This window comes from Trichoplusia ni, chromosome 25, assembly GCF_003590095.1.
Source record: "Trichoplusia ni isolate ovarian cell line Hi5 chromosome 25, tn1, whole genome shotgun sequence".
Classification (NCBI taxonomy): domain Eukaryota; kingdom Metazoa; phylum Arthropoda; class Insecta; order Lepidoptera; family Noctuidae; genus Trichoplusia; species Trichoplusia ni.
This window is the reverse complement of record NC_039502.1, coordinates 984,260-1,009,586: the sequence shown is the minus strand read 5'-3', so window position 1 is coordinate 1,009,586 and position 25,327 is coordinate 984,260. Positions and strand designations below refer to the sequence as shown.

Genomic DNA, 25,327 nt, shown 5'->3' with positions numbered 1-25,327 from the left:
TTTATACCATAGCTGGGCCACTGACAACCGCTGTCTGTACAAAGTGGTTAATACAAACTCTCTGGCGGTTTCCGTTCTTTAAGGCGATTTTTTTTTTAATTTATGTCAAATTTACGGAAACCAGAGTATTTTTTTAACTACTTCGATACTTAGGAATCCACACAATCACATGCAGAAAACACTATTCAGAACAATCATTCGTGGATCACACAAATGTTTGTCCAATGCAGAGACAATAGCTTTTGCTCGATTATCAGCATATTTATAGTTTCCTCAAGATCATTTTCACAGATAATTCTAAATAAATATAAAGTGTTTTCAAAAAGAGTGTAGTTGTGGGTATATTTACCAATATAGTGAACGGTATGATCTTGTGTATGGAGTATTTAACTTGTCGCTTCAGCAGCACTAGTAACTGACGCATGTACAACGGGAGCCCAGTTACTTTCTCTCCAGGAACATCTGCAATAAAAGTGAGAATAAATGTCTAATGTGATGTCAGTCTGTTAATTTTGTTCTGTTGTTGTTGTTGTTTGCGGATATACTTAACAGATTTGGATTTATTAATAATAACATGCTACTTTATTTATGAGTGTCATGGGCTAGGGCATGGGCTAATAGTAACCGTGAATGTATGCGCTATGTCGGATTTTCTATTGCCCACATTCGGTTCATATTTTCCGGTAATAGAGGTTACTATTTGTTAAAGGTATCTATTTCGTAATTCTTCCTGTTTTAGAATTCCTTTCTACATTTCTTTATTTTATTTTGATCAAGAGACAGTTAGTTATTACCTATATCCGCAGCATTGTCTGTTTCATCTTCAATCACCGTTGTGTCGATGTCACTGCATAATCTGGACAAAGATAGAAAAGTTGAACAATTATATTTCCTTGCGAACAATTGTATAATATTTATAGTGTGAATGTTAACTAAAGTAGCATAATATTAGAAGATCTTTACAGAGAGAGCTAAAAACAAAAATATCTATGCAAAAGGTGGTCCCGGAAATAAGAATTGGGTGATCGTTATGGTTCAGCAGAAAAGAAAACACTGCAGAAGCCATTTCTTCACAAGTAACCAAAGTAGCAAATAATGTAACTTTCTAATTAGCCTTCAGTAGTCCACTGCTGGACATAACTTTCTAATACTGTCTTATATTCAATTTTTTTTACAAAGCCAACCACAAACCTTAAAAAGAAAAATTTCGATCTGCAAGTAAAACCTACATTAAATTAACTAACATTCATAATACTTACTTTAAGAACACCTCTTCTAGCGTAGAAACTCCAACTCCGATGGAATCTATTCCTAACTCAGACCTCATATTCTCAAGAGCAGAGAAGAGTTTGGGGAAGCGTTTAGTATCGGTAGCGGGCAGGTTGTAGGAGATGGAGTTGATGGTCTTCTCCTTGACAGTGGCGTCGCTGACGTGCGCGGTCACTACGGAGGTGACGGCGGCCTCGCGGGGGGCGCCTATGGTGGTGAACTGGAGGCGGTAGCCGGTGCCTGCCACAGGTTCAGTGAGTGTTAGTAAGAGAATTACTCTACTCTTACTCTTAATATATTATGTATTTTAGAGCTAGGTCAGGTTTAATCAATGTTAGTAAGAGATCGCTCTTAATATACAGGGTGTCCTAAAACTCAACGATAATCTGAGACCGGATGAAAGGCCAAGTGATAACAGATCAGGGAAAAATATAAAAAAAAACCATATCACTCAGTTCAGCGATAAGAGACATTTAAAAAGTTGAAATTCGACATCCCTCGTTGCATTTTTAAGTCCTGTGATCACCAATGTGACAATTTCGCTGTGAGTATTTTAATTCCGGGATCTTCATTAACGATTCTATTATTCGAAACTATAAATTAATGCAATGAAAAAAATAGAAACAGATTTTTTTCCCTGATCTGTTATCACTTGGCCTTTCATCCGGTCTCAGATTATCGTTGAGTTTTGGGACACCCTGTATAATATATCTTAGAGTTAGATCAGTCTGTTGAGGGTGATACTAATTCTCTTTGGCAATTATTTTTTTTACCTCGTTTTGGTACCATAATGGTGTATTAGTGTGTGTGATATCTGTGCGATCACACGTTTGATATAGCAGATTGCTTTATTTAAAAAATATTTTTTAACCCAGCGCATAGCGCGCATTGACTGCGCATTTAAGCACAACAGTTACGTTAACCAATTGGTTGGTTGGCGTTTCACCAACCATCTAGTAAATAATGACGACTTTAACTAATGTTATTTCTTTCCTGAGAATCACCCTTTAAATTTGATGATGGACTTCACTCGTTATAATATATGAGTGTGTGTCGCGTGTGGCTCACCCACGGCCTTCTTGAGATGCATGGTGGTGGCGTGGCAGCGCAGCAGGCCGGCGTGCAGCGCGGCCACGCGGTCGCCCAGCGCGTCCGCCTCCTCCATGAAGTGCGTCGTCAGCAGCACTGTGCGCTCGCCGCGGAGGGACTGCCGGCCGAGGGACACGGGACTCATGAGAGGGGGACTCAGAGAGACTCTTACTGGTCATGGCTTTATGAATGCTTTTTCTTTAACGGGCGACGGGCAGGGCGAGTTTTAAGTTGTTAGGAAGTTTACTTTAAGTCAGTTATCTAAGTGTCATGAGTGGCCAAAACTGCCAAAGGGGATGATCGAAATCCATTATACATGACAATACATTTTCATGGCACAAAAATCCTGTGACAATGATTCCGAGGGAGTTCAGATTCTTAGGGCTCCCGTACGGTCCTTACAGACGAGCAGCACTGCTTTGTCAACATAACCAATTTCAGTGTTGAAGCAGGCGCCGCAGCTGTTTAGCGGTGATTTCCATTGCGTTCCCGGGGTCTCAGTTACAAGAGAAGCGTGAAGCACTCCGGTGGTTTCCCCAGGATTTCCCCGGGGGCCTCAGTTGTCCCGCTCACCAGCAGCAGGTCCCAGAGCTCGCGGCGCGTCTCGACGTCCAGCCCCGAGGTGGGCTCGTCCAGCACGAGCACGTCGGCGCCGCCCGCCAGCGCGCAGGCCAGCTGCGCGCGCCGCTTCATGCCGCCCGACAGCTCCCGCGGCAGCGCGCCCAGCTTGCTGTCCAGCGACAGCCGCTCCGCCAGCAGGCGCGACGACTCCACCGCCGACCAGTACGTGCCGCGTTTCAACTACAAACAGGATATTAGACATTACTCTCGTTGGAACTTTTAAAACTTCATTGTGTAGCTGAAACTAAAGCAGATCCTTCATTTGGGCCTTCGTATTTTGCGATGGAGTGAACACCGCGGCAAGCATTGCATTATGTTAATGGGCAAGATCTTAACAACATGAATATCACATGCATGATGTCATCAATTCGCGACCAATATATGAGCGCCCGGCTGCAGGATAATGGGTGACGGGATTGCGTTTACGCACCGATATAGAGTGTTATCTATATCGGGTAAGTCTTATGTAACCTGGATAACTTAGCTTCCACTTACCATAGTAAAGAACATGATATGTTCCTGCACGGTGAGGTCTCCGAAGAACAGGTTGTGCTGCGGACAGAGGCCGAGGTTCTGTCGCACGGCGTGCTGTTGGGTCACCGTGTCCTGTCCGTTCACGTACACGCGGCCTTCAGTCGCACTCGTCATACCTAAGAGTATAACGAGGACACGTCATAAAGAGTTTGTTGGTGTCGATTACTACAGAAGGTATACTATTCCGTTGACGTGAAACCGGAAAAAGCGGATCGTGAATAGTCATTTTTTTTTCCAAGTACTAAGATTGGTCCATTCTGCGGCCAGTCTGATTAATGAAAACTCCAATAAGTCAGTCTTAATATACTAAAGTTTTTAACAAAAACTTCTTTGTAAGTGCAGAGAAATGATAGAAGAACAAACCTGTGATGATAGACATGAGCGTAGTCTTGCCGGCACCGTTGTGCCCCACGAGCACTGTGATCTCTCCCTTGTACACTTCCAGTGAAACATTCCTCAGAGCTCTATGTTTTGGGTACGTCTATAAATTAAAGAAATAAGAATAATATAAAATATACGTCAAAGTCAAATGTGCTGTGTCAGACAGGGCATCTAATAAAAAATTGGGGCCCAGAAGACATGTAAAGTAAAAAAAATTACCTCTATTGATTTCTTTTTGAGAATCCAAGGGTTGTCTGCTACTGACCTTAGACACGTTGACGATTTTGATCCCGGGCTCCATGTTCGGCGGCGGCGGCTCGAAGTACCGCGGGTCGTACGTGATCGGCTCCTCCTCCTCCACCTCCGAGTCGGGCCTGATCTCGTTCTTACTCCAGTACTTCGCCTACAGACAAACACACACAAATTACTCAAGTGAAACTACAGTTTACGTAAATCGTCTCAAAACCTCAAAGAAGTATTTGCGATACTAGCGCCAGAAGTAAAGAGAGAGATGTTTGAGAAATAGGGTGTGGTCAAACTGTCTCTAGGATTAAGATGTACCTTGATTTGTACCTTGAGAAAGATAGTTCATCAAGGTGAAACATAAACATCTAGTTTGGCGACCAAAAACAATACTAAGGTACATAAAACAATTCACTTCCGACTGAGTATTCTAAAATCGAACTAATTCAAAGTATAATCCACGCTTACCCAAACCTAAGTTTCAACAACAACTAAGTATCTACAATATACACGACAAAATCAACCCTAAACTAATAACAATAAGGTTGGGAATGCTACGAAGGCAAGTAGGCTACTAACATCATCGCCCATCACCAAACAACTGCAGGCGCCCCCCGCGGTCCTGTTACTGTTCGCCCACCTCTGCATCCTATCCATGGTTCTAACTTCGTATCGCACTCCGTAATCTGTATAGTCGGAGGTGTCCGAGTCCCCAAATGTCGCTATCTTGTATTTTTTTCTCGTACATTTCTTGAACTTTGTCTGAAAGCGGATTTTCTAGTAAAGCTTTGGGTGTATCCTTAAAAAGGATTGTGTTTAAAAGTTCTGCAATCAGCCTTTACTTTATACTCCGCATAAAGTATACTGATACTAAAAAATATTCTTGTAGCACTCACACTTTTATCAGGACATACTGAGCGGAACTAATTTGTAATTATAACATTAAGAATAAGAAATATGTAAATAACTATATGTAACGCACTGAGCTAAGTTGTTTTACATATGCTCACTACTGCTAAGAGCAGGTAAAAAGATACAGGAGGGGACAAATAGACTAATTAAATCGTCGACCGCTTATGTGAAATCATCCTTATAGATCTAAGAATATGGTTTACAATGCTACGAAGGAGCAAACACTACTAACATCGTCGCCGGCACAAGTGCAGTCCGTGGACATGTCGCTGCCCCCCCACTTCGGGGCCCTATCCATGCTCCCCGTGTCGAATTGCATTCCGTAATCCGACATCGCGCGGTTACTCCCTTCGTACATAGAAAGGTTATAGCGAGCAGCCAACAGTTCATAGTCCGAAATTGGTGGCACATCCATGTACTTTCTCCTCGAAGGTTTCTTGAGAATGGTCTGAAAGCCGGAGTATCTAATAAAGCTGGTGTTGGCCGCGTAGTCCTGGGTGTTTGGAGCTGTGTGAAGCGAGAGTAATGCAGTTCTTACTGTACTGCATTGTAATGCGAAATAATGAAACCGTCGCGCTAGGTCACTTATCTTGTAAAGACTACAAAAATATAACTTATACTTATAATATACGGCCGTGTTCAAACTTAATGAATAGTCAGCCACGGAACGTGTGCGGGTTTATAGTGAGCCCTCTATGAACAAAAACTTAAATAATATCTATATCGACAATTGTGGCATCGTTTCATTCTGTGAGTAACTTTATACACATACACTTTGTGACCAATATTATTGATGTATCTTAACTTAATCGAACCAGCAAAATCTTAATTTAAAAACGTGTCGTCATAGGTATCATCAATCTATACGCAGGCAAAGTAACTGGTAGCAAGAATAGATACCAATTTACAATGAGCTGCGTACCACTCGCTCACGGTCTTTGGCTGACTATACAAAAAGTTTGAAGACGGCCTAAAATCTCTCTCTTCACTTCTCATCACAACGTCAGGCTCACCTTGAAAAGGTAGTTCCAGGGCAAGGCCTGCCCGTACTGGCCTGGCCTGACCAGCGAGAGGTACCACGCCACGAAGTAGAAGATACAGGCCTGGAGTATCAGGAAGAAGTAACTGACGATGACTGATGGGTTGTTGGTGCTGTGTGACGTCATTATGTCAGTGAACGACAAGCCTTTACCTGTAAAGAGAAAACAATATTAATAAAGACGGTTCTCGCGGCTCTTAAGAGAGACAAGAGGAAGGAGGGTGGGGAGGCCTTTGCTTAGCAGCGGGACTTGCCAGGCTAGTAATAATAGTAATAACGACGTTTTATCGACTTAAATGAGAAAGTAGTACTGAGACCGAGCGGAGAAAAAGGCGTAGTATGAGATTTAGGTTATTTTTTTGTCATTAAATGCCATCGAAAATAATGACAACACATAAGTAACAAATAAGTCTTACTATTTTTCCAATGTGATTACAATAAAAATAACTATTTTATTCTTGCCTCAAAATCAAATATCGCCACCACCACTGTAGTAATAAATTACGATATGTAATGACAGGAGATTGCTATATAGTCCTCCTCCTTATCGTTTTCGATAACGGCGACCCTTGGCAATTCATTCTTAGCGTGAGCCTTGATGTGTCTGGCTAGACCGAGTTTAGATCTAAACACTTGGTCGCAAGCGCTACAGTAAGGTTGACCCGCAGAATTGAGACTATAGGTATACGACGGCTTAGGCCTCTCTTTTTGGGCTTGGTGCTTTTCGTGTAGCTTTAAGAGACTGATAAAAATAATATATAGGCACAAACCGTAAGTTTCGACGGTAGCGATTTCATTCCAGAACCAGTGCATGGGTGTGTGCGGGCAGAAGCCGGTGGCGAGCGTGGCCCAGTACGGCTTGGTTTTGTTGTACAACAGGCGCATCGGCAACCACAGGACCACGTACGACATCACGGAGAGCGTCGCCGCGTACCGCGCTACAAATGTAACACGGGATTATATTTATGATAACCTAATGGGTGTAGGTCAATTACAAACTTAAGGTAATTTAATTATTGGTATGAAATTAAGTAATTTATTCTATAAGTTGGCTATCTCGTGTAGATATTTAATATAGCCTTTGTGATAATTACCTAATCGTTTATTCTTTTAGTAAATCTATCAGTTGAGCAGATTTTTTATTGAGTGATTAAAAAAAATCTGCTACTTAATTCATTTTGAGCAAAAATACAATTAAGCTAATATTCAAAATATCACTCTTTTCGTACTAGTAACAAATGAATTAATTTAATATGATAATGAGAATTGTAGTGTAACTTACTGCCTCTAGAGACGTAACTGCATGCGAAGGCCATTGACATGACGGTGTTGAAGTAGAGGAGCAGCAAGATGAATATGAGGACGCCGTTGGAGTTCGCTATGATGGGCTTGTCGGTGACCTTGAGGAGTATGGTGCCGCCGATGGAGAACACCAGGCCGGCGGGCAGAGCGTTCAGGAAGTGGGACAGCCCGAGCGTGTTTAACGATACCCCTACCATTTTTACCAGCTCCTGTAGAAAAAGTATATACTATATAGTTTATATACCGTTTTTTTGGTATTGCGGGGCAATCGTCATGGATACCCGCTTCCTGGGTTAAGGGAACGGGTAGTGTCACTCTTACTGACTTAACCTAACCGCCGGGTGATGTTACCCGCGTTCTATGCGTGGGGCTGCATTGCAACACGTGCCGACCGCGGGATGGATTATATGCAGAGAACAACTTTTTACATTAGCCTATTTAGGCTTTTGTTTGGCTGAAGATTATTGTGTATGGTAAGGTCACCATTGTTTGATGATGGGCAATTAAAATAAGACTAATTATTTCAAGCTTTTTTGTAACAACGACGCGGACCCCTCCGCTGGGCTATCCGTGCAGTAATTCCGAGCGATACTTGCCTGTATTCCGCTGGTTCGCTCCTCCAGCAGGCGACACATGAGGAACACGAAGTTGAGCATGAGCGACAGATAGCACACCGCCATTAGCAGCGAGCATATCAACAGAGCCATGCTGTCCCTCTGCGTGTGGTAGTAAGGGAACTCTTGAAGGGTCAGTGACTGGAAAACAATTGTACTTATTGTTAAGTCATTTATTATAAACACACTATCTTTACAGGCAGACCCAATTGAATGCAATATAGTGCTTTCCAAACATACACAAGATAATTTGAAAATTACCTTTAAAAATTACCTTCAAAAAATATAAAAGAGACATTATTTCAATAGTATTAAAAAACAATTTTTAGTTATTTCCCGTGATTTTATACTTTTGATGGTGTTAAGCAACTGACCAGGTATATCCGTCTTTAACGTTAGTTTCTTAGTTTTTTAACGATTAATCTATCAGAACAGTAAATTGAGCCTGTCAGCCTGTTAAGTCAACGATCTCGAGTTCGATCCCGATTGTGTACGTTTTGTACATTAATATTCGGCATCCATAAAAGAAATAGGTATGGTGGCATAAAGAAAATTTTGTACATACACAAGCCATGAAAAATACTGTCTTTTTTGGATAGAAGTATAATCATACCATTATACCTGATTGATCCGTCACCGTGTGTACATACCGGTAACTGCTGATACCGTGATTTGAGGGCGGACGGAAGTCGCGTTGTGTCATTCCGGTGAACAATAGGTATTGTTTTTTACTACTAAAGGCCTTTGTGCTGTACATTAGTATAGGTATTTTAGCAAAAGTGGAAATGCCTTAACCATATGTCCTGTAATGTCAGGTATTCGTTTTTATAATAGACTTCACTATTTTTAGGTTCTAGTACAATATGTTTCAACATAGATCATATTTTCATTATTGCTTCGATTCTTGGCAAATGGTCTTAAAGAAATCGATTCGTAAAAAGAAATGGATTCAGCGGTAAATATTTGCATAGTTCTCATCTCGGCACGAAGGTTCTAATCATGACGACTACTGTTCTATTAGTGACGTCAAATATCTGGAAGTCTCCTACCACCCCTTCGAGTTAGCCTCTTCAGTTGTGTGAGAGAGATAGCGCACTACACGATGCTGACCGGTATCTCGCTTCCTCAATTGCAACAGTCTTGTATAAGAGGTGGTCGTGGCCCTTTCTCATTTGTTCGTTCAAGGCTGGCCAGTGCGAACTGACAGCGTCATGATGAAATCGCACCGTTATTGCAAATACTGCAATTCGCTACGTCTTTTTCTAAAATACAATTTCACAAGCTGATGACCATTTTACTAGACTATACAAAGTGTTTTACGACATAAATTGGTATCTACGTTTTTCGATCATCCCTATTTTTCAGGCAAACATTCGTCGTAATCTTAAAATAGAAGCAATAGGCCAATATATCACCTTTCGGAAACCCCTAACAGTCATAATTGATCGTGCTATTTATAGAACTATCATGTTAACAACAATTAGTTAACGATCCTGACAATATTATAATTGAGACCAAAAGGTCACTATAAAATGAATTAACCTCTTTATTGAACCTTCCTTGGGCATATATGAAAGAAGTTTGACATATTAGAGTAGAAGTAAACATTTACGCGAGAGATATTTATAAGTCATTTATCGTCATGGCAACGGGTTCATAAACAAATAATAGCGTGAAAGCACCTTTGGTGTCGCGAATGTTAATTAAAATGCACATAGCATTGACATTGCTATTTTAAACACACGGAACATACATGGAAAATAAACATACTGAAAGCTAAACAAGAATTGTAACTCATTATAACTACATTTAATTTTAGACCTTAGCTGCACCCTTTAAGGCTTAAAATTACTATATGGAATTTAAACTGTCTCAACTTATACAGCACTATTCAACGTTGAAAGTTTGATTGACAGTCTCTTGTTATTTGTGACTATATTTGTTCAATATAGTATCAAGTTTGACTAAATGATAACAAGTTAGTAAATAATATGTTTAGGAGTTTACAGTTTTCAGGGAAGTTTGTATTAACTCTTCACGCTCAAAATTGGTAAAATGAGGCATATAGAGAGATAGAGATAGATAGGTCCCGGCTGTTATTCATACATCTTTGACTGTCGTTACAGGTAGTCAGAAGCTAGAAAATCTAACAAGTCTAAGGGATATTTAGTTGCCCAGGTAACTGGGTTGAGGGGGTCAGATAGGCAGTCGCTCCTTGTAAAACACTGGTACTTAGCTGAATCGGATTAGACTGGAAGCCGACCCCAACATAGTTGGGTAAATGCTAGGACGATGATGAAAGAGAGATAGATCGATAAACTTGAGCAGTTGTAGTTTAACTACATAAAGTACTTCGTAAAGATAAAATTCAAGTTGAAGATCTACCACTTACCACAGGTACTTCAGTGCCGGTCAGCAGCTTGATGTAGCTCGTGTCTACCGCCCACTGGATACGCATGAACGTGCCGTAATTCATGCCTGACGAAGATAATCTATGTAAATACTACATCATTGTTACTTGGATTAATCCCTGAACTATAGAAAATCAACTGTTTGGAGGTTGGCAAATAGAATTTCACGGTGTTAACAAGACTTTCGGGTCATCAAAGGAGTGAAGATCTGGTAACATCAATTAGTGTTTGCTCGTCTCATGAATACCTTTTAGTTTCTATAAATTGTCAGCAAGTACTTCTTTTCACATACGTTACGTTTTGGTACATAAATATAATAACCAAACTACTGCCGGAGATTTTGCGAAAGTGCAAGAGGAGTCTTAAGAGAATTTTAAATGTTTTGAGCTCAATGTTATGGATTCAAGGGCAGATTCAGAGGATTTAGACTGCACAAATACTGTGAAGAATAAATCTTAATTGCTTATATCCAAATACTAAACCATCTTACCAAACATGCGATGTGGACCCGGAGTGTCGTCCGAGGACTCGAACGAGTCCGTTTTGAACATATCCTTCATTCTAATACTGTAGTTCAGTCTTCCCGGCCATGTTTCCCCGTCCATATTCTGTTAGAACATAAGACTTGTTACTGGTAGCAACAAAACGGAACATACGCAATGAAGAGATGAAAACATTTGGGAAGTAAAATGAAAATGAGTTTTTAAGTGACCTTTGTGAGGGTAATTCGTATTTTAATAATACAATACGAAATCAACGGGATCGCCAGACTAGTTTCGGTCCTACTAGGGGCTGATGCAGCAGTGCATTCTCGATCGCCGTGTCAGCTTATTAAAAACTTCTATTGTACACTTTGTATGTATTACTTTATGTTAGTTAAGTTGTGCAACACGGCAATTCTATTCATTGCTAAAAATGTGACAAGCCTCCAGTAAATTGAAACTTACGTGGAAAATGACGATCGCTTCCAAAAGCCGCATTTTGGATATCAACTCACTCAGCTGGGTTTCATTTGAGTATGGGTAGTAGCCTCTGTCTGAATCTTCTGCAAATAGGAAAACACGAGTAACGTTATTTTCTAACAGAATAGGTTTTGTTTGAGAAAACCGGTAAAGGGTCAACATTAGGACTCGTGGCACTAAAGGCTTATAATAAGCAAGTTTTAAATAACTTTTATCATTATACTACCTATAACGGTTCCTGAGCTACAGCGTGGTGACAGACCGACAGCGGAGCTTTGGTAATACGGTTCCGTTTTTTCCCTTTGGTATCAGGTAGGTAAGTTTTCCCTAAGTTTCACTTTAAAAACTGTTTTCAAATGTATGGGCAGGTAAATATCCAAGTTATTGAATTTAATTATAAGGTTTATCATTTACCCTCCACATTACTTACATACGTTTAGGGTAGAAAGTAATAGATTCGGTCTAAAAAGCTTAGTGGTTATTATTACTGTACTCTAATGTAAAAACATTCCGCTGTAGGTTATTAAGATTCCGGGCATAATTCCAAATCGATAATTTATTAGGTATTGTGGAATGAAATACGCATTGCGCGACCTAAAAGGAAACGAGGATAAGATCCTGAGAATTGTGTGAGCAACAATGTTAGTTATGAATAAATGTATGTATAATAAGTATTAATAAGGAGGTTGACTATAAAGTACAATGTTGTCGAGTGCTTATCACAAGCACGCTTTGTTTACGAATAATTTGCGTTTCGGGCAACATCATGCGTCACCGATACGTCGAAGGAACTAAAAGAGCTTTACAATGAATCCTTATCAATCCCAAATTTTTGAAGCGATACAATCTTAAGTACAAAAAGTATCGTAAAAGAAAGTACGTTCTAAGGAATTTAATCACTGTACTGCGGTTAAAATAATAACACAACCTCCCGTATGGATTTCAATTTTTGTGTCCCGATAGGTTTGACAAACATTCGAGTCACATGCACAAACAAAAATGGCACGCAATCGTGGTTTCTACGACGGGCCAGTTCTTTTAAACTTTAAACTTAGGAATACAAATATGATGTATTTGAGGATAGAAAACCTGCCGTAAGCATATATCGCGAGAAAAATCATTATTATGAAGACTCACAATTCATTTCTCAAAATAAAAACCTTTTTTTTATTTCCAATAAGCCGTCTTTCACGAGCTGTTGAAAAGTTACCATGATGCCTCTATCTCTAACATAACCCGAGTTTGTCAATTAGCACTACTGCCCCTCTATCCATGAAAACTTTTACAGCGTGCGAAAGTTGATACATGTGTGATCCCGGGCTAACAATCGCATTAATGACGTAACGATTGTAGTTTGCGAAGCGTAACGTGATGGTCGCTATCACAACAATCGAACATTCAACAAATAACATTTTCAATTGTTTAGTTTCGTTTTCGAGGGCACACCACATAATTTTACGCCTCACTGAATTATACTGAAAATATCCCGGGTAATTGGCACAGCTTTTTTTTTTACATGTATTTTGATTGTGACGTCTAGGTCTTAATGCCGAGTTAGTTAGCATTTGCTAAACTTTGTAATCACTTCTACTGAATCAAGCGATGAACAACATAGGACTTAATAAATATAACAAGTTATAAAAAAATAAATATTACCAAGCTATGTTGTTATATTTTATTATTTTTCGATACATAGGGTATGGATAGGTACTTATAATGTTTACATGAAGTTTAACGTTAATAACGATGAATTGTGATACTTTATCTAAGCCATAAGGTTCAATTTAGGACAAGGACTAGCTACTGACGTTCGATCTCCCGGACATGTATTTCGCATGGTCAGGATAATTTTGGAACCTCTCCAAGTATGCCAAGAAGACTGGCGCCACGTCGTCTGTATCGAACTGGCAACCTTATTACAAATAAGGCTTTCTTAAGAACAGATAGAGAAAATCCATAACTATAAGTGTTACAAATGGAAAAGTAACAATATTTATCTGACAGTCTTTAGGTCTTTAGGTTACCCCTCAAAACATGTGGAGAAATTAGGCATGACAATTATTGGCTACTAAGAAATAAAATTAAACTACTTTTTATCGCGATGCAGTATCAAATTTAGACCTAGTCTTTATTAGTCTAAATTATACCTTTTAGAAACTGAAGCTCATGTAATATCAGTTTCTTTATTCGAAAAGAAATATAAACATTTGCGAGTGATACTATGTTACTCATCAAGTGATATTACGAGTTGACATTCAATTATTAAACGATGGGAACTTGACATGTGTTATGTGTACTTGTCATGGCCTTTGAAATCGCCGCAAGAATATAATGAAATAGGTAATGACATTTAATGTTCTGTAAATGCCACTTTATATTTGTTGGAAAAAAAATAATGACTAGGTTTTAATGTTAGCCTGTGACAAGATTCAAATAATTAGGTTGAGTTGTAGCATCTTCTAGCTATATTTAATAATATTTAATTTAATTTTTGTAATCATTTAACAATATTATAAAAGGAGATTTATTTAATCACAGAAACAGAATCACAACACAAAAATGGATGGATTATTTATTGGCAAATATCGTTATGGATGGTCTGTAATCTGTCCTTGGGCTGAGCGCAAGTGAAAACTTTTTATGTTGGAACCTACTATGAGATCTTCGTCTTGAGCTAATACATTAAAAGCTTAAATTAGATATTTATTGATCTATGTAAATATACTTTTTTTAAGAACTTTCTTGCTTTGCCACAACACCGTTCCATAAATTACATAGAGCTTAAAACTACAACACAAAAAAAAACAAAACAATTAGACAACGACCTCTGTCCGATACCTTATAAAGAGTTTTGGCCTCTTCGGAGAATGGAAAAGCTAAAATACTATTTACATAACCCACACTGCAACCAAAACTATTTCGCCTACAAGTCTTCTTACATACAAATTTACTTAATGTAAGTAAGTAAGTATATGAAAGTAAATTTTTCTCAATTTCTACGATATGTAACTATATAAATCTATATTTGTTCGTTTTCTCACCTGGGAAATGAGTGAGTCGTTTTAGGTTGAGCTTGGGACCCACGTCGTCCATCAACGAAGCTGTCAGCGGCGTGTCGGGATAGTACAGGATCCAATATGGAGCAAGCATCGTCTCTGTAAGCGGCAGTTCATCCTGGAGAACAAACATTATTGTTATCACATAGTACAGGGGTGGAGCTCGTGGCTAAGCTATAACCACCTAAGTGAATCGATCACAGGTAAAGCTAAGCTTGATGCGGTTGGTCCGTAGATGGGTGACCATCTTTGTCATAGCGAGTTCCTAGGTATTTCGGAAGAAACGTTAAATTGTGTGTCCCGGCTGTTATTCCTACATCTTTGACAGTCGTTACAGGTAGTTAGAAGCTTGAAAAGTCTGACAGCTAGTCTAACCAAGGGGCATCGCCCAGGTAACTGGGTTGAGGAGATCAGATAAGCAGTCGCTCCTTGTAAAATACTTGTACTTAGCTGAATCCGGTTAGACTGGAAGCCGACCCCAACAAAGTTGGGAAAAGGCTAGGCCGATGATGACATAATACAGGGGTAGCTGTTTTCTTTAATTTTACTTTTTTCTCTCTTTAACTTTATTCCGTGAGTTTTGATTTGTAATATATGTTTCGATTTGTTGTAGATTTAGACAAGCAGGCTGCAGGCGTTATCATTATTTTGAGTAATTAAATAACATTTATCGACAGAATACTGGAATCCCCAAGTATTAAACAATAAATGAAAGGATCTTGTCGCACTAGAGAGAGGGCGATACAGTGCTCTATCAAAACGTGCACCTTAGTAGAATCAATTATAAAAAAGTGAGTATATTTTGTTTGAAATTTAAAAGGAACTTAATGGACAGAGAGCCAGCAGAAAGCTTATTAATTACAACTTAACGTGATCCAAGTTGTTCGCATAAGCATGTTTTACATGATACAGTATTTACCTACGTACATTTGTTTCTGTATTTTGAGATAATAATGAATGTTTGAATTTCGCCACAATAACTGTTCTCTTTACTAATAATATCGAATGTTTCGGGTCTGTAATGTATTCCAGCGAGTGTGTAACATGATTCAGCAGTGACATGAGTATCTACCTTCATACCTAATTGCGCAGATAACGGATGCAATATCCGCTGTATCTACCGGCTCGGCTTCTCGTTCCAAATAATATAGCTAAATGTTTATTATAATATTTGGGTTTGCTGTTGTGGAATTGATCTTATAATTGGAATGAAATGTATTTAACGTATTCTGCAAATAGTCATTACTTTTACATGTAATTTTCAAGCTAGATGGAGTCGAATTTCCCTATCTGGCTACCCTGAGAAGAAACTTATAAAATGCAGTGCCTTTCCTGGACTTTCCTTTGGAAGAAAGAGCTAGATCAATCTGAGCAACTAACGAATAACTCAGGCAGCTTCATTTTTTTTTATAAGGGAGCCGCACAACCAGTCCCATGACGATACCGCCGGTAGTATCATAAAAATGTTAGGCTGAAACCATGTAGGTAGGTGGGAAATAATGAAATTTGTTTAAAAAAAGACCTGCATAGTATTTATCATTATAAAAACAAGTATGAAATGAAAAAATAATACTAAACTATATATTTAATGTCAGGATTAGAACCTGCGACAGGTCACATAGAATGGGGACCTCAACCACTCGGCTCTGCAGTCAATCATGACTGTGAGACAGATATCGTGTAATAATAAAACACGTTGGGTCGTACGTCGCCCTAACTCCAGCGCTGTCGATTACGATACCAATTTCAGGAGCGTGGGGAGCAAATACGTGCGTACATCTTACGTACTAACGGCATTTTATATAAAACGGATAGTACGCTTAGTCAGCGCTTAATTAATCGTCGTTACTGTCATGGCGATATATAAGTCCTACTTGCTACAAAATAATTATGGACACCCATACCCTCAGGGGAGGGAATGGGTAGTGTCAGGATTTTACTGACTAAGCCTGAACCGCCGTGCTACGTCATCCGCGTTTATGTGTCGGTGTATGGCAATGCGTTGCAATCCTTCATACAAATTTCTTACAAGCAAACTTTCCCTACTAATATAATAAACAGAAACACTTAAAAAAGTATTCGGCTGTAGTTTCCTTGTGATATGTAATATTAGAACAGCTCACATTAACAATGATGTTATTGATACAAGAAAAATGGTGTTTAGACTTTTGTAGCCAAACTCGGTTGAGCTATTTGTTTTTGTTTGAACACTGGCCTCTTTGGAAGGTAAAACTGTATTGTAATTGGTATTATGTATTTGGCAGGTGGCTCATGAAGTACAGCCATATTTATGTATTGATTTGATAAATTTACCATTAACACAGTGGTTTATATACATATATTTTTCCTCATTCTAATATTTTAATGAGCATTCATAATTAAAATTAAGCTTAATTGTTAATTAATAAAATTGTGATGTGTTAGTGTGAACAAAAAGTGTTTATGTAGTAAAGTTTATTAACACTATGGTAATACACAAATTTAAATGTCTTATTTCAAATGGTGCTTTGTGTAGTGTAGACAATCTCAAAAAAATTGAGCTTATGACAATTTTGTGTCACAAGCCCATTGTATTTTGAGAAACTATTTTTTAATATTACTACTAAAACCACGTTTTAAATGTCTTGATAGTAACTATTGTGAGAATGATTAATAAATTAGTAAATGATGCAACACTTTTCTCATGTGTATTTATCAGGAATGCCCGACTAGTTTTGGCCTCAACCGGAGTCCTTAATCATGAGCATATAGAAACAATGTAAACCCTGGCTGAACCCTATAATATAGTTCAAAGTAATGTTTAACATTATTGAATACCTTGAAAAGGTCAACAAAAAATATTTTATGGTTGACTCACTATAATTATTTTATGGTAATATATTAATAGGTGTTGTTGTTGTTCAGATGGTTATTATCCTTATAAAAATAAATATATTATCTATAACAAGTAAGTATTCAATTTAAAGTTACTTTTTACTTCATTTATTTTCATTGAATATCTTCGGATATATTACATTTTTATTATAACTCCAATTAGCTTAAAATATGGTTTGAGCTATTGAGAAAAGGTACTTACTGTTTTTTGGATATATACAATAATCTATTAGTATTGATTTATAATTGAACTGTTTATTTTTATATTAATTAACACTAGCTTTATTACTTATTATAAAGTGAAACATCTTTGGCAGTACAGTAAACACATAAAAATAAAATAATAAAAGACCTTCTTTGCAATAAATACCATATTGGAATAATATTATTGACTAGAATGGTGACTTTTGTGAAATTATTAAGGATGGGGCATTGTTCATAAAAAGCTAAGAGATTATTGTAAAGTTCTGTTTCTTTTTTTTTATTAATAAACATACTTTACAAGAAACTGTTCTAAAAACACTTGTTAAAACAGTGTGTTAGGAAAGTTCTGCTCAATGTTAGCACAACTAAAACCCTACACAAAGTTCTAGAATAAAAAACTTTCTCAAGTGACTAATATAAACACTTTCATTTTCAACAACTGGTAAAAAATTGCAAAAACAAACTTACTGTGTGGGCCACTTCATTCCTCTGCTGTATCTCATTTGGCAGAGACACTTGCAGACTACTTTTGAAAGCAAACAACAACAAAAAGAACAGCAAGGGCGACACTAAATCGACGATCGTGTGTATAAACCTTCGTATCCTAACCACCCCATGTTTCCACATCAAAACTGACAACACTCTGGTCTCCATTATCACTAATATCACCAAATATCCGTGGCACAACAATTACACTTTAACAACGGGTTGCATATGCATTAAATCTGATCAGCATGAAGCACCATTTGTCCACAATGGGCTGTATACACGAAAAGTTTAAACATATGCTATTATTATTCGCACGTACAATTGTTTTAACATAGTTCATATAAACAAGTAGGGGCAGTGTTTAAGTTTTTGTACAGCACCCGAACCACACTAGAAGAATTTTATATAGCATCACTTTTCAAAATAAGGTGTCCCCATCAAATAGTGTTTCGTATTGAGTCAGCTTGACAGGAAATTTTAGTGTTGCTAGAATTTATTCTAAATTTGCCGACAGAAAATAAACTGTTTTTTTTTTTATTTTAACAATTATATTCTGGAAAGATAGAAGAAAATATATTTAAAATGTACGTAAATGACATAGTTTTTACTAAATTCAACTATTACCTACTTCGGAATATAAATGTGGTATAAAGTACAAACTGGACATTATTAGTAGAATTTCAGTATTTTTTATAAACAAAAAGTTAGAAAGTCAATAATGTCTGCTGCAGAAAGTCAATTCAAATGTCAATTTCAATTATATCCTCGTCCTCCGACTGTCCCTGCTGTCCTTTTTTACCCTAAAATGGAGTTAATTTATATTTACTAAAACACTACGAAAAGACTGTCATGAGCGTGAGACGGTGGGTGTCATGACAGCCAAGTCAGTTCGCTTAGCGATTTATAGTCTGTGCTATCGTTTAATACTTGGACATTTGGACTAGAGCCGAGGCCGCACAATGATACAGCTACTGCAAAGTAATGGCGATCGATTGTAAAATAAACGATTACCTATTCTATGATCAAAAAACATTTCACCGAATTTCACTTATTACCCCTAATAATAAGAAGTTTTTAAATCTACTTGAAAGCTGCAAGTAGGAACCGAATTGTAGGTAGTTTCATTCTGCTGTTTGTATGTATGTATAAGTTAATTATTGTAAATGTTACATATTTTTATTCTGCATTGCGGTCAATTAATACCTACCTACTAGCGCAGACTCGAAGCGTCAATTTTTTTTATGACTAAGGCAAAGCCGAACGTATGTAGCCAATTTCGCCAGAATAAGCGCGCATTCTTGCACCTATTACAGCAGCGCTATTGAATCATTTGCTAATTTTATTGACACCTGTAGAGAACTGAAACGTGTGTAAAATGGCTGACATTGAACATGCCGTGATAAAACTTAAAGTTACAATAACGGAAGTTGAAGAAGACGAAGAAAGAGAAAGCAGAGGTGCAGTGTTCACAACCTGTGGAAGAAAATACTACTTTTCGCGTTGATTTAGGAATATAATGTTTTCCTGACCTTTTACGACTCTTATAAAATTTACAATGATTATTTGACAAACTTGGTCAATTGTCATCGAGCAATAAGAAACGAATTTAGCGATACCCATTTTCGTTGAAGAGTACTTACTGCTTATAGTGTTTAGCAGCAGATATTCTCTTTTTAAGTTTTACGCCTTCTTACGACACTTTGATTACCTTTTGCATTTGGTTGTTCATCATAAATAAAATTAGACAATTAAACAGGCTTGTATTCAAATGTCTTTATTCAAGAATCTGAAATATTTATTAATTAGATAAATATTTTTCGATCAAAGTATGGATAAAACTGTCATTTTCGGGTGGCTTGGTTGAAGCAGATGGTAGACAATATGTAGTAGGTGGGATGTTAGATGGAGTTGAAGTTAAGGAACTTTGCTGTTGTTGTATTCCATAGCGGTTATTGCTACTTTTTTCGGAGGCAAGTTTTACTTCTGTGGCGGTAACCATGGTAAATATCGCATGTTTTAATCTAGCTTGACTTCGTATAGGCATATTTTTTACTGATTTACTCATTAATAGAAAAAACGTATCTAATGGATCTTCCTCTTTTTCTTTGGCCTCGACATATTGTCTAAATAACTTCTCCAATAGAGCTAATGTTTCATTTCTAGTAGTTTGATTTGAAAATCCCGAATCAGAGTGTGAACTTTCCCCGACGTCAGATGTTTGTGACTCTATAATTGAGTTGTCTTCGTCTAAACTACGTTCAGGACATAGGTTTAATGCTTGTGATCTGTCCTCTAGGTGTGGCTTTAAGAATTCTAACTCTTGTTCAAATTTAATTGGTTTTTTAGTTTTTCGCCTAGAGCCGATTTTATTTCTTCTCAATATAAGAGCCTTTTTGTAGCAGTCACGAAGATTCTTCCATAGTTTCTGGCAATGGGCGACTAAAAAAAAAATACATTTCATCATCTTAAGTGATTTTAATCGTCCTAGCTTTTAGTGATGTGATCAAATCTATATCTTAGTATAGATATAGATTTGATCACATCACTATATATAAAGCTGAAGAGTTAGTTTGTTTGAACGCACTAATCTCAGGAACTTCTGGTCCAAATTGAAAAAAATATTTTTGTGTTGAATAGACCATTCATCGAGGAATGTTATAGGCTATATACCATCACGCTGCGACTAACAGGAGCGAAGATACAATGGAAAATGTAGCAAAAACGGGGAAAATATTCATCATCGACTGCTTCTGTTCAAAAATTCCTAACTTATATCTTCTACCACGGAGACGAAGTCGCGGGCAAATGCTAGTCAAATATACGTAGATGTTCAATAATTTTTGAAAACCTGTCTGGCGGACTCCTTAGAATTATTTAGTTATATTGACGGCATTGGACGGCATGATTGGAATAACGTCAGTCTCTACTCTAAATATAAAAAGTTTTTCAGCACTGACTTGTTAGCTATTACTAACGCTAAATATAAACTTATTGTAGTAGATATTTGCGCATTTGGGCTTAAAAACAATAATTAAGGCTACTCAATACTTGCAAGGTACAATATTAAGCCTTATTTATAATGACCCTTTTATACATGACTTTCAGGATAAGGTAAGACCTTATCTTACCTTAAAGGGTAGCGAGAAGAAAATCTTTAAATAATTACGACATTTTGACGACCTCCGTGGTCGAGTGGCGTACGCACCGGTTTCAAGGTGTCGCTAGCTCTGAGGTCCCGGGTTCGATCCCCGGTCGGGTCAATGTAAAAATTCACATTTCTACATTGCCTCGGGTCTGGGTGTTTGTGGTACCTTCATTGTATCTGAATTCCATAACACAAGTGCTTGAGCAACTTACTTTGGGTTCAGAACAATTGTATGTGATGTTGTCCGCATTTAAAAAAAAAAAAAAAAAAAAAATTATATTATGTGGAGAGTTCATTCGGAATATTATCAGATACAACAGACATTTTTAAATACTTAAGTTTTTATACACTAACAGTCTTGCACGTGCCAGAAAAAATACATTTAAGGATATTTAGGGTTTGACGATGTTTCACTGTTTTTACTAAATTATTAATTTGACAGCCAAGACATTGACATAACAAGTGATCAAAAATTGGTTGCGACGAACATGAGATAACTTTAAATCCTTACCAGTTAATTTCATTTCCCCACTAATACTTTCCCAAGCATTACGCTTGGAATCTTTGTCACTATAGTTTTTGGCCTTAGGATTAAATAGGCATTCATATTTTTGCACTAGGTTAATTAATTTTTCGTCTGTGTCCATCGTGATCAACGTCGACGCTGTTCAATTGGAAACTGAAGACGCGTAGCTTTGCCAATGCGCATACGCATGGCGCATGGCGATACTCAAGAACCCGCAAGCTCCAATCAGCGTTGTTCACGCGCAGATGGGCGAATTCCGAAGAATGCGCGCGTATTTTTACGATGCGGAGTAAAAAAAAAACAAATGACTAATATATTTTAGGAGTATTTGAATGGTATTGCTCAGTCCCATCTGTCGTTCTAACAAAGTTCTAGATACAGATGAACAAAACTTGAATTTTACAAACATTGGTGCATAAGGCGACATGTGTGTGCAAAAAGAAGAGTTTTTTTATAGTAACTATCGTGAGACTGATTCATTATTAAACGATAAATACGCGTGAGTAAACCGTTACATTATTTAATAAAAAAAGAGTTTACCCACATGAAGTCATAAGGCAAGCAAAAGTGTAAGTTGAAAGGCTTTCGACGCCCTGGACTACGAGATGTCGATACAGGCGATGGATGTATAAGGCCCCATAAGACCCTACAGCAGGTGGACACAATATGACCCGCTGAACTGGACCATTCGCATTATATCAGACGGAACCAATGAGGATGATGCGAGTGTGATAAAAGGTTTAGACTAATCTCATTTATAAAATTGACATTGTGTTACTTTATAGATATTTTTAATTGGTTAAAAAAAATATCCCGCTTTAAGTAATTTAATCCGCTATAAGTAATTTAAGTATTTCACAAACATTCAAGTTTTCAACGACAACCAGACTCAGGCTTGTCTGATGCGAGAATCGAACCAGCTATCCGTACAGACAGCGCAGCCGTTAAGATGTCTTAAAAATCATATACTTATTAAATGGTTATTAGTTTCAAGAATACCAATAATTTACGTAGTATAAGTTGGTTTTTAGATAGTTTAAAGTGTAGGCCTTTGTTCCCTTCCCTAGTATAATAAGACTAGGTTTTTTTATCTACAGATTGTTTTTTTTTAAGTTTACATATCGTTTTACATTAAATATACAAAAGTAAGGGTACTTATAAGTGATATTATTGGAACTGCCTTTAATAAGATTATATGGAACTGTTAGCAAAAGTCGAATATACATTATTTCCATAACGATCTCGTATTTTAGGCTGACGGACAAAATAACCATTTCTATAGTTACCGGCACGGATCTTGAGCGGTCGGCGGAAGTGGGGAACGCTTTGCGCATCGTACATTCATGACAACGCCGCAAATAACGAATCACAAGTGACGGCTATGACGCGATGCGCTGCGGGACAATCACTGCACTTTAGTCCGTCCCGCGCCTCACTTCATACCGCAAGAGGGACCCAAAAAATCCCTTCTACGCAGGTGAAGGATAACGCTCAAGATCCGCGCCGGTATAGTTACCGGCGCGGATCTTGAGCGAGTTACAGACACAGCTAAACTACTTCTTTATAATAGGTACCATGTGAAGATTGACAGGCGAAACGAATCAGTTTTACAGTCAACATGTACCTACGCAGCGTGAAACGGCGACATCTTGACTAATTATTTGCCAATTTATGCGAGTGAACTTGATTAATATTTACAAAGCAGCCTTTGCATTGCATTTTACCAAAGTAAATTATGAGAGCACGTTAAAATGGGTACCTCAATAGTGATGTTTTCATTTTTATTTCTTTTTTGCCTAATAATTCCAGGGGATGCTTGTAGAGACTCAACCCAATACAGTTACCATCACACCACAGCGTGGCAGCAATACAACGCAAATAAAAAAAGTAAGAAGTCACCTCCTCGTGATCATTGGGAAGTCCCCGAAACCAAGACAAACGAGTATGGTAAATGGATAACCCAGTACACGGAAAACAGAACTAAGATGGGGAAGGGCAAAACCCACGAGGAGGCATCCGCTGAGGGGAGCGACGCTTCAATCAAGGTTGGCCCGGATGGAATCATTCCTGGATTGGATATACCTACAGTATGGCAAGGTGACCTTCTTATGGCTTCAATTTTATGTAATGATCTATTGCTTAACGGAAAAAACTCTTTAACATTGGCTTATCTCGGCGACCTAGATTTTTTATTAACTACTGTAAAATGAATTAATCATTGACTAGGTGATAGTTCCCTTAAAAATAACTTAATCGTTAAATAAAACTGTAAATAAAAAAATGAGTAGGTATGTAAAAAGGTTCAATTTATAAAAGATAATTTTTCATAGCACCTATCTATAGCCGTGTTTCGTTTGCGTTACTGAAATATTTTTGTGTAGGGCACGGCGTGGGCAATGGCGGCCAGGACCCGCCGCCGTGGGCGATCATACCTTACGGCTTAGGAAAACCGAGCCTGTGCTTTATGGAACCAGATAAAGGTTACTGCGCTGAGAGAAAGACAAGGTTTGTATAGATAGTGGATTAACGAGGATTGAAAGCGGGCTTTACTTTTGAACTGAGGCTTCTCCCGAGTTAGATAAGAACGCACGGTCATAGGTAGTCCTTAGACTACTACTAGTAGGCTTTACTACGGAATTGTCCTGCTGTAGCTTGGAGCGCGTCCTCGTATGGTCCCGGCAAAAATAAACAATACGACAAGCATATTCTAGTAATCGAAGCTGCGGATGTCCCCGTTCCTCGGATAGAGAAAAATCTATTACTTGACCAAAAAACTACAGGTATAAAGTTGATATCATTTTGCTTTTTCTAGGTGGGGCTACAACTCGTACATGGCCGACTGCAGAAAGTTTTTGTACACGGGTTGCGGCGGTAACGGTAACAACTTTATGACACGAAAGAGATGCGAGGAATCTTGTGTGGACGAGAGAGTATCTAACTGCCAGAAGTATGGAGAATATATGGAGTATTAAAATAAAGTGGACATTTTTATTTCCCCAAAACGATGGAATCATGTCTTGGAAATGGTTTCAGTTCATTCTCATCAATTTCTTTAGTATATTAAATTCGGGGTATCTCCTGAATATCAAATAAAACATAATGCATAACATAATATGGACAAGGTTTTTATTTTATTTTCTAGTCATAATAATTTACATACGTACCAACAATACTTATGGTGTGCAATAAGCAAGCCGCTTGTCCCACTTACGTGAAGTACTTTAAATAGAAAAGCTGTTTGCCCGTGTAAGGCTAATGAGAGTCCATCATACATATTTGTAGTACTGTATGGTAAAGACCAGCATAGCTTTCATTTGCGCCAAAACATGCTTCTGTATATGTGGGCAGAGTAGTAGCATAAATAACTAAGCAATTTATGTTCCTTGGCATGCAGTCGTCTTCTTTGCGGGTCTCTTAAAGCAAACCTACGGTTGCAGCGTAGCTTAGCAGTCGGGGAGAAAGGATTTTAGTTCAACCGGTCAGAGGGTTTACTACCACGTCTTATGGGTATTCCTGTATGGTTGTTGAAGCGCGACAGCGCAATTCATGGCGTAAAATGGCTTCCATTATTAATTAAAGCTATTGCAGAAACCCTCTTACTACATGAACTACCCCCACACTAAGAAACATGATCCTCATTAGAGAGGGAATTCACG

General features: G+C 38.0%; 3 protein-coding genes across 10 annotated transcripts in view; 1 reads left to right on the top strand and 2 right to left on the bottom strand.

Moving 5' to 3' along the window:
- The window catches only part of LOC113505221 (retinal-specific ATP-binding cassette transporter-like), a 27,185-nt gene extending 8,752 nt beyond the window's left edge, over positions 1-18,433 (bottom strand). For both annotated transcript variants that reach the window (XM_026887827.1, XM_026887828.1), the window contains exons 1-17: positions 17,980-18,433; positions 14,419-14,551; positions 11,363-11,460; positions 10,906-11,023; positions 10,397-10,482; positions 7,987-8,145; positions 7,371-7,599; positions 6,859-7,026; positions 6,063-6,241; positions 4,160-4,297; positions 3,877-3,994; positions 3,475-3,629; positions 2,932-3,159; positions 2,338-2,476; positions 1,260-1,509; positions 795-856; positions 350-462 (exon numbers count right to left, since the gene is read on the bottom strand). In XM_026887827.1, coding sequence (XP_026743628.1) covers positions 350-462; positions 795-856; positions 1,260-1,509; positions 2,338-2,476; positions 2,932-3,159; positions 3,475-3,629; positions 3,877-3,994; positions 4,160-4,297; positions 6,063-6,241; positions 6,859-7,026; positions 7,371-7,599; positions 7,987-8,145; positions 10,397-10,482; positions 10,906-11,023; positions 11,363-11,460; positions 14,419-14,551; positions 17,980-18,165 — 2,559 coding nt within the window. In that variant the 5' untranslated portion in view covers positions 18,166-18,433. The remainder of the gene's footprint in view (positions 1-349; positions 463-794; positions 857-1,259; positions 1,510-2,337; positions 2,477-2,931; positions 3,160-3,474; positions 3,630-3,876; positions 3,995-4,159; positions 4,298-6,062; positions 6,242-6,858; positions 7,027-7,370; positions 7,600-7,986; positions 8,146-10,396; positions 10,483-10,905; positions 11,024-11,362; positions 11,461-14,418; positions 14,552-17,979) is intronic.
- LOC113505225 (tissue factor pathway inhibitor-like) lies at positions 14,949-25,327 on the top strand. Of its 6 annotated transcripts, none has more exons than XM_026887838.1 (4): positions 14,949-16,901; positions 23,481-23,768; positions 24,053-24,176; positions 24,484-25,327. In XM_026887838.1, the coding sequence occupies exons 2-4, from the start codon at positions 23,657-23,659 to the stop codon at positions 24,641-24,643; spliced, it is 396 nt and encodes a 131-aa protein (XP_026743639.1). In that variant the 5' UTR covers positions 14,949-16,901; positions 23,481-23,656; the 3' UTR covers positions 24,644-25,327. The 6 variants fall into 6 exon arrangements, with proteins under 6 accessions (XP_026743639.1, XP_026743638.1, XP_026743637.1 ...); XM_026887837.1 differs by lacking the exon at positions 14,949-16,901 and adding an exon at positions 18,526-19,111; XM_026887836.1 differs by lacking the exon at positions 14,949-16,901 and adding an exon at positions 22,076-22,170.
- LOC113505223 lies at positions 19,759-23,095 on the bottom strand. 2 transcript variants are annotated; one of them, XM_026887830.1, is made up of 2 exons: positions 22,958-23,095; positions 19,759-20,439 (listed from the first exon to the last, which is right to left on the bottom strand). In XM_026887830.1, exons 1-2 carry the CDS (start codon positions 23,010-23,012, stop codon positions 19,799-19,801), a joined length of 696 nt encoding a protein of 231 aa, XP_026743631.1. In that variant the 5' UTR covers positions 23,013-23,095; the 3' UTR covers positions 19,759-19,798. The 2 variants fall into 2 exon arrangements, with proteins under 2 accessions (XP_026743631.1, XP_026743630.1); XM_026887829.1 differs by lacking the exon at positions 22,958-23,095 and adding an exon at positions 21,657-21,855.

Bases quoted from the DNA above. Each gene is read 5' to 3' on its own strand.
- LOC113505225 (XM_026887833.1), top strand. From the start codon at position 23,423: ATGGGTACCTCAATAGTGATGTTTTCATTTTTATTTCTTTTTTGCCTA. The intron at 23,769-24,052 runs GTGACCTTCTTA...ATTTTTGTGTAG, and splicing joins TATACCTACAGTATGGCAAG to GGCACGGCGTGGGCAATGGC. The intron at 24,177-24,483 runs GTTTGTATAGAT...TGCTTTTTCTAG, and splicing joins TGCGCTGAGAGAAAGACAAG to GTGGGGCTACAACTCGTACA.
- LOC113505223 (XM_026887829.1), bottom strand. From the start codon at position 21,792: ATGGACACAGACGAAAAATTAATTAACCTAGTGCAAAAATATGAATGC. The intron at 20,440-21,656 runs GTAAGGATTTAA...TTTTTTTTTTAG, and splicing joins TGGGGAAATGAAATTAACTG to TCGCCCATTGCCAGAAACTA.